We start from the raw sequence: 8738 nt of genomic DNA, 5'->3' as shown, positions 1-8738 counted from the left end.
TTTCTCAGGCTGTATGATACCAAGACAAACCAGTTAAACACCAGGGTGTGGACATCACTGGGAGACATGAAGTGCCTTACCTGTGGTTTACCTGTATATTCCCTGCAGGTAACTGAATCTGAATCTTGGGTGAAGAACCTCAAAGAAACGAATGTATGGAATATCATTGAGAGAAATGTTTCAGTCTTTAATTCTGAAATTACTTCATTATTTTTTAATGAAATTAATCTTACATAAATTAAATATTTTCTTTTGAAAACGAAGAAAATTGGATTGTTTGTGATGTCTAAATGTGGCATTAGTGGCTTTGAATCCCACATGTTGTTAATTCAATAGTCGGTAATTGTCATCTGCAAGTGACAGAGCAACAGTAGCCTACTTAACAGTTATACAAACTTGCTGAGGACAGTGCGTGAGGAAGCAAGACGTGTAATATTTTTCAGGAATCGAATCCATATTTATAATAATCTGTTAAATAAGGCTGTTTATAGGCTACATTAAATTAGTTTCGATTGCAAAATTGTGATGAATTATCCGAAACGCGCACATTAACTTATTTTTCGATTCAAATCGTCTAAATAAAAAGTTAAAAAGTATAGGCTAATTTGACATCGACAAGCAGCGCGTAAAATTGTTTTGTTTTTTATGTGTTGGTGACTCAAAAGTAAAATAGGATGAGAAACAGAAATGGCGTTATTTTAATTTTATTTTGACAGCAATAATCACTGTTGGCTTAATATTAATGACCGGACTCGTGTTTCAAGTAGGTATAAAACGGGATATCATTCCAATAGTTCGCAGTGACATCTGAAAGAAGGTCAGATCCAAGCCTCTTTTCTTTAATTGACCAGTGAATATGATTTTACTAGTGTCAGAACCAGAGGGGACGCAACCATTCAGCGAAATACAATAGGAATAACAGACCGTGCTGAAATTGCATCTTCATTTGCATATTCGGTTCAAATATCATGCAAATCCCAAATGAGACGGTCTTTATTGTGCCTGCAATTGAAAAATCATTCTGTTAACCATGGTAACTCTGGCCTTATTCGTAGCTAGTGAGTTGAAACAAAAAAGTTATTAATTCATACGGTTATGACGTTTAAATTGACTCCAGAGCAATGCTTAATGGTTCGGGGAAGGCTTATTTGATCTCAAAAATCGGAGGTGAAGATTACATAAAGACTAAAAAATAGCTTATATATTTTAGTATCTTTTTGGCTTGGCGTCGTTGAACGTGATAGTTATTGCCCTAATTTTGTTGCTACAGAATATATAATATTATTCAAATTAAACTTTTGATGACTGTATTATTCACACTTAGGCTATATGATTTTGTATATAGCCTATATCCTATATATTATAGTTTATATTATTTTTACTTTAAAAGTAGCCTACTATTCTTATATAGGCTACAATGTCTTTTTTCAACCGGTAAAAATAATTCGAAATAGGCTATTCATAGTTTTCCCATAATAAAAAACTAGCCTATATCAAATCCACTTTTTTTTTTTTTTTTTGTAGAGCGCGGACAGCATGGCTATAATAACGTTATTAGACAAAAAAAAATATTTTTGAGGCTCTGTGCGCTTATAATTTACTTTTAATTTAATACGTTGAGCTAATTAACAAGTGAATCCATGGGTTCGGAAAAAAGGGTTTACATGTCATAAAGAATAGAAGTCCTGTGGTGATTTGTTATGGCATTGTTGGTCTCTCAATAGTTGATCACGACAGAACAAGTTGTTAAACCGTTCAGCATCTTAAATTTCTCAGGTCTGACATGTGACATATAAAGTAACAATGTAACCATTAATTTTCCACCTTATGCTTTCGAAGGATTAATAATTTTAGATGTTTGCATTTGCTGTTTATTTAGTTAGGCTAATTAACATATAATGGACTGTATTTATCTGCTGCACGGGGCAGTTTTGGTCCATTCGGGTGATTTGAACACTCGCTGCTTATTGCCTACGACGTAATGGACAATTTACTGCTCGGCCATCATACACGTGAGTGATTTTCGGAAGCCTTGTGGCTCGGAGCTCAATGATGTCGAACACTGGAAGGCTTTCCTGGTGGTCCTCGGCCTTAGCTCACGTTAATTAGGAAATTTGGAGAACAGAAGCCATCATTACCGAGCTCCGGGTAACTGGGAGTTTTCCTTTTCCCGCAGTCTCCTGCATTTCCATAAGCAGATTACAAGAGGATATGTTCCTGAAACCACTCGGATAAATCACCGGTTTCGTGGAATATAAGTCTCTAATTAGAACTTTTGTCATAAGGGCTGGTGCACTGCCATTCACATTAATGTAAAGTGACTAATGATGTTCCAAATGACACATTTAGCCTACTTTATCTCTCTAACGAAACTGAAGGCGACTGAAAATGGATATGGTTGTTTCTCCGTGATTAATTTGTCAGTGAACATTTGTTTATTTCTAGCCTTCTAATCACAAATGTTAAGCTATTAGTTTTTTATTTGACGTGATAAATTAACTTGACTGCCCAAAATCTGCCCGTAATGATTTAGAATTTAATTGGGAAATGTTTTATTAGGCCAATATTTTTCTCTATATTATGCTAAAATTAGAAGCCTAACCTGATCGCTCTTTTAAATTGCATGCTCTATATCATGAATTATTAATGCTTTACAAATGTAAACATCGGGCCTGAATAACATCATTGAGTAACAACACTTGCACGTGTTAAGAGCAGTTTGGAAAGTAAATAACGGAGACGTGTTGGTGTACATGCCCAAATCGGTCACACACCGTGAAAATTCTCTAAATGGCTGAGTCGTTAGTGTGTGGCGTTAAAAGCCCATCGTGAATATTCAGTGCTGTGATCGTTCAGTCTCAGTGGTGGTGTTGAATGTGTTAAATGTCGATGTTCTCGATGGACGGTGTGCTAATGGGCTACTGACCCTTTCGAAGGTGTAATTTCTCCCCAGGAGACTGAAAACCTCTCCCAACCCTACACGACTTACTACTGATTTGTAAATCACATAGCTGATAAAACGCAGAATGAATGCAATTAGCAAAAAATAATAATGTAAAAAAAAAAATAGGCTTAATTAGGCCTAACATACGCTCCAAATTCTAAAACGTCGAGTTGTGAGTAACATTAGTTAGCCTGTTTTTGCTTTAGAACAATACAAAACTGATCCACAGGGGGGCGTAACTGCATTAATTTTGTATTCTGCACTATAAGTCGTAGACAGTTGACAAAAATTGCGACGTGTTTTTAAATCGCAAAACTATTTGGTTGAATGTTTATTTTTTATATATATAAAATTAGCTTGGTGTTATTTTCAGTTCAGCATGTAAACATGCACATAGGCTGTATAGGTTAATACTGTGAGATGTCAAATGAAAGTTAGAATAAATTGTGTGACAAAGAATGTAAATCGCTGCTTCAGTAGTGTATTATTATAATATGTATTATAGTTGAGTACTTTGCTTGGTGTTAAAATCGTACTTTTTAATCAATGTCAGTTTTAAGAGCTTTAATTCCCACAGTCTAACTCTGTCCTAGGAGCCAGGCAGGGCAAAACCCAAGCTTGCATTAGCTCATAGGATTGTCATGTCGCTTAAGAAAATAAATATTTGAACTTTGAATTAAAATATGTTTCTAATTATTTGTGTAATTGGTCATAGGCTAGTGCAGTTTTCGTACCATTGTAAGAGGCAACGTTTGCAGTTTACGTCTGATTCCATTAAGTACACTTGTCTTTTTTTATTCAATGAATTAAACATGCTTTTTTATTTATATATATATTTTACGTTGGAAATTGTTCGCATGTTCCGGGGAAAGTTTGAAATTCACAATAGCCTATTTATTTAACCTTATCTGGCTACTGCAAAAGTAGGGTAAGGCTAACATTTTCCATTGGATAACGACCGCTTTAAAACAATATTTGCAAAGTGATTACTATTGTCAAAGTGCAAAGATGCCACTGATGTATTTTATATCCCACTTAAAGTGCATCCCGAAACAGTGGTGCACCGGCAGTGCGCTGCTTGGATGGCGAAGTGTGATGCACTCTCTGATTGGTCGGTGCTGAGCTCATTGTTATGCTGTCAATCCAAATCACATGGCCGAGCCTCTATTAACAGCTGAGCTTAGCGCACAACTTTTCAGAGTTCCGTGGCAGAGCAGAGCGAGACAGGCGGGACTGGTGTGGAGACATTAGAAAGTGTTCGGTGCTTTCAACTTGACCAGAGTCTTAGCTCTCTGAACTTTTTACTGACCCTCTACTTTATTTTGTGAGGCTCTTTAAATTTCAGCGTTGTCTTTCGAGTGCTTTTAAGGCACCACCTTGAAGTAGTTTGAATGTATAACATGATGGAAACCGAGATTAAAAGCCCCCTTCCGCAGTCCAACACGGGCTCGGCGGCGGGCGGCAAAAACAACAGTGCCAACGACCAGGACCGGGTGAAACGGCCTATGAATGCTTTCATGGTGTGGTCTCGCGGTCAGCGGAGGAAGATGGCACAAGAGAATCCTAAAATGCACAACTCTGAGATCAGCAAGCGCCTCGGTGCTGACTGGAAACTTTTGACTGACGCCGAGAAGAGACCCTTTATTGACGAGGCCAAGCGGCTACGAGCCATGCACATGAAGGAGCACCCGGATTACAAATACCGTCCCCGCAGGAAGACCAAGACCCTGCTAAAGAAAGACAAGTATTCCTTGCCCGGAGGACTCTTGGCGCCCGGTGCCAACGCTGTCAACAGTGGCGTCTCAGTGGGCCAGCGGATGGACTACACGCACATGAACGGCTGGACGAACAGTGCGTACTCCCTCATGCAGGACCAGCTGGCCTACCCTCAGCATCCCAGCATGAACAGTCCCCAGATTCAGCAGATGCACCGGTACGACATGGCGGGACTTCAGTACCCGATGATGTCCACGGCCCAGACCTACATGAACGCGGCGTCCACGTACAGCATGTCACCAGCATACACGCAGCAAACTTCCAGTGCAATGGGTTTGGGCTCCATGGCTTCAGTGTGCAAGACGGAACCCAGCTCTCCTCCTCCGGCCATAACCTCTCACTCTCAGCGTGCTTGTTTGGGAGACCTGAGGGATATGATAAGCATGTACCTACCGCCCGGAGGAGACAGCGCCGACCACTCCAGTCTACAGACCAGTCGGTTACACAGCGTTCATCCGCACTATCAAAGCGCAGGGACTGGCGTGAACGGAACGCTACCCCTAACCCACATTTGAAAGACTCCTAAAAAAAAGACTAAGTACTTCGGATACTTGAACACTTTGGTTTGCAAAAAAGAATCGAAGTTCAATTTCGTTTTTAAAAAAAAGAAACTATTTTTAATGTCAATGAGTTGTCCGTTTTAAAGCATTTTATGACGACATATCGGGGACTTCAGAATAAATTGCATTGCAGAGGAGCTTTTATCATAAGCTGTAAAGCAATCAACGTCTGTAGAAGAATATTGGACTTCTGACTTACTTGCCGTCAGAGTTTGTCTCTATGAAAAAGGCACGTGGCTTCGTGAAGAGGCTGTATTTCAAAAAGAAAAAGAACGAAAAAATGGAGGGAGAGAGAATTTTCACTCATAAATGTTTACACTTATTTTTAGAATGTCAATTTTGTCCAAATCTGTGTAGTCTCTTTTTGTTGTTGTTCATTTATGAACTAGGTTTTATTGAAATGAAAGACTGTGCTGGTCGCAAGCGCAAAGTTTGTTTTATTTATAGTGAGTTGTTTTTTTTTTTTTTTTAAAGCTTGTGAACCATTGTACGTCTTGTTGAAATGTTCCACTCTTGTTTGGTGAATCTTCCTTTCTGTGATGTTATGGCAGTATCATGTTAATCCATTGTGTGGGACGGAGAGTTTTATTTAAACTGACGTTTCTACTTAAGACCATCCTATTCCTAAATGAATAAATTTGTTTTACAAAAAAAGGTTTATGACTAGATATCAATTATTTTTTTTACTTCAGTTATAATTTGGTTGCTCGAATCGCATGTTTACCGGGAAACCAGTGACAAATTTTGTCAAATTCGCTTGAACCCAAATGTGGTAATTTGAGGCGATCGGTTAAATGAAGAGTAAATATGCGAATTCAGACAAACTCGCTATACTAAGCAGTTTGCATCACGCGTGGATTGGTTTTAAACATTCTCATCAAACAGCAATAGCTATTTTTATGCCTTTCAAATGCTAAGAAATACAACTGGCCTGTAAATGAATCCTATGGGCCTATAAATATAATTCTATTAATATAGGCTAATTCATGTATAAAGTATCCCCCCCCCCCCACCATAAAGTATCAACTGGTGTATATATAGACTAGCCTACTGACCATGAAATGGAATATATTTGTTGTTTTCATAATATACACTTTATTGATAAGACATTTCTCTTTTGCAAGAATACACTACACACATAAATAAAATTAAAAACATGCAAAATCATAAATGCCTAAAAGAGACAAACATATTTGTTTAACCTCACATGAACTGTCATGCATATATTTTCCAAAGTGTGTAATTTCCTCCTGCATTTTCACTTGTTGAGTCGTCTAGGTACACACAGTTCCTCAAAACTACTTGTATAATTATGGTTAACTATAAATATTTTTAATTCCTTGAATTAGTCAAAACCAGACGATGAAACAGCCGATAAATTCTGATAATTATGTTCATCATAAGAGATTAATGCAGGGATCATTTCTTTGCTATTTCACTTTATGAGTTACCAAGTGTTGCCGAATTTCTGTGGGGTCAGACAGAGGTTAAATGTTTGAGTATCTTTTTTTTGTGATTTGAATATCGCACCATATTGTCTTTTGGTCTGTTTGTTTAGGGACCGTTTTTACTTCTTGCTGTTAGCTAAGAAGAGGAGGAACAAACAAGGCCGTTTCGGACTGCCTTCTGTAATTTAGAGTGTAATTTCCACTACTGAGTCCTCAATATATAATATGTATAGTAGCCAATGTACTGTGTAACATGCACTCTTAAAAATAAAGATTCTTCAATGGCTCTTTACAAGATCTTTGGTTCAACAAAAACTCTCTTCTAATAAAGACACATTTTATGGTATAGGAGATTAAAATATAAATGTATTTTTTTAGATCAGCGTATTGGTTTTTAAAATCATATATGTTTTTGAATAAAGAACTACAGAAAAAAAGTTCTTAGTGATAGTTACCTAAAGTTTCCCTATAACATTAGGCTGAAAAAGTGAGTGTTCAGAACCTATTGGATTTTGAATGCGTGATTTAACTTGTTTTGAAATATCACTTGTTCATCCATATTCAGTAATTATCCATTCTGAAAAGCACCCTACATTTTTAGAATCCAAACCAACCAACTGATTTGCATTTTTAATAACCTAATACAACTTTACGTTAAAAACTCTCAGGATGTACGGCATTATAAATGCTACCTGTATTTTTAAAAGTGCCATCCTTACTTTAATCTCAACCAGGCATTTACAATTTCACTTAAATGCTCAAACGAGATTATGTCCACTCTTAAAAATAAAGGTTCCAAAAGGGGATTTTCACAGCAATGCATAGAAGAACAGTGCTTAAAAGAGTCATATGAACAACATTTGAAAAATCTAAAGAACCCACTTCGACTTTGTGCAAGGGAAAGGTTCCACGGTTGTTAAAGGTCCTTCATGGAAACATAGAGGCCAATAAAGAACCTTGATTTTTAAGAACTCAGATTCTGTTGTCACTTCAATAGTAATTTTTGCACTAATGAGATTTCTCATAACAGCAATATGAAACAATATTTTTTGAATGACGCTGTCACACTTCGAAAGTGTGCAACCGAAATTCTCTCTTTGCACCTGACTGCTTTAGAGCAGGGGATGAGTTGCACGACATCTCAAGGCATTTATTCCCCTGAGCCATTGAGTGCATGCACTGGCTGCTGTCTTTCCCACATTCACTGACAGGTTTGATCCATGCCTCATTGCTGTGCTTGGATTAGCCCTGTGCACCTCTATGGATGCCAACAGATTAAACGGACCTCCCTGAAATCAGCGGCAGGGTCTTAAGTCATTCTAGTGTGTCTGAGACTACGTATCAGCTAATTGTGCTGCCTAATTCTTAAAAAAATGAGAGAAACAGAAGCAGTGCTGCATTTGTTGCATATGTCTGCTATGAATAATATGCAGTTTTTTTGTTTTGTCTAAAAATCTCTGTTTTTAGACATCCACAATCACAATATTTTTGAACTTGATATATCCACTTGCCAGTTAAAAGGAAGGAATTTATTAAGTAAACTCATATGAGTGAAGCTGTAGGCCTGATAGCATAATGCATAGGTCCCTTCCAGCAAAGAGTGGGGCCCTCTCTCTCTCTCTCTCTCTCTCTTGCTCGCTCAGTCATGTGGAGCACTGTGCCCACTCAGCAAGTGCAGGCATATCCCCACTTCCATCTGCTTATGACCTCACTGGAGCTGTTTGTTTAACCCTTTTCCCAAACCAACATAATTGCACCCTACCGCAATCATGCATGCTGGATTCACCGTGTAGAGTTAGATAGCATCAGAGACCGAAAGTTTGCTCACTTACTTTCTGCCTGTGGATCATTTTTATATATTTATATAATTATTTATCCAATTAATACCTTCCAGTTTTTCTGATTGTTATGGTTGTTCCTGAATACATGTGGCAATCTAAGAATAAAAAAGTGGCAGCAGCCCTGTATCAATTTCATTCACTGAACCTGCTCAGCAACTCTCATTGGGAA

At 37.8% G+C, this 8738-nt stretch overlaps 1 protein-coding gene across 1 annotated transcript; it reads left to right on the top strand.

Annotated features, from left to right (window-relative positions):
• The first annotated feature begins 4145 nt into the window (after positions 1-4145).
• sox3 (SRY-box transcription factor 3) lies at positions 4146-7015 on the top strand. Its single transcript, XM_079838805.1, has one exon. It carries the CDS (start codon positions 4336-4338, stop codon positions 5233-5235), a length of 900 nt encoding a protein of 299 aa, XP_079694931.1. The 5' UTR covers positions 4146-4335; the 3' UTR covers positions 5236-7015.
• Positions 7016-8738: the final 1723 nt, after the last annotated feature.

Source organism: Gobio gobio (assembly GCF_949357685.1).
Source record: "Gobio gobio genome assembly, chromosome: 16".
NCBI lineage: Eukaryota > Metazoa > Chordata > Actinopteri > Cypriniformes > Gobionidae > Gobio > Gobio gobio.
The sequence above is the reverse complement of the archived record's forward strand: the minus strand, read 5'-3'. Positions and strand labels throughout refer to the sequence as shown.

Bases quoted from the DNA above. Each gene is read 5' to 3' on its own strand.
- sox3 (XM_079838805.1), top strand. From the start codon at position 4,336: ATGTATAACATGATGGAAACCGAGATTAAAAGCCCCCTTCCGCAGTCC.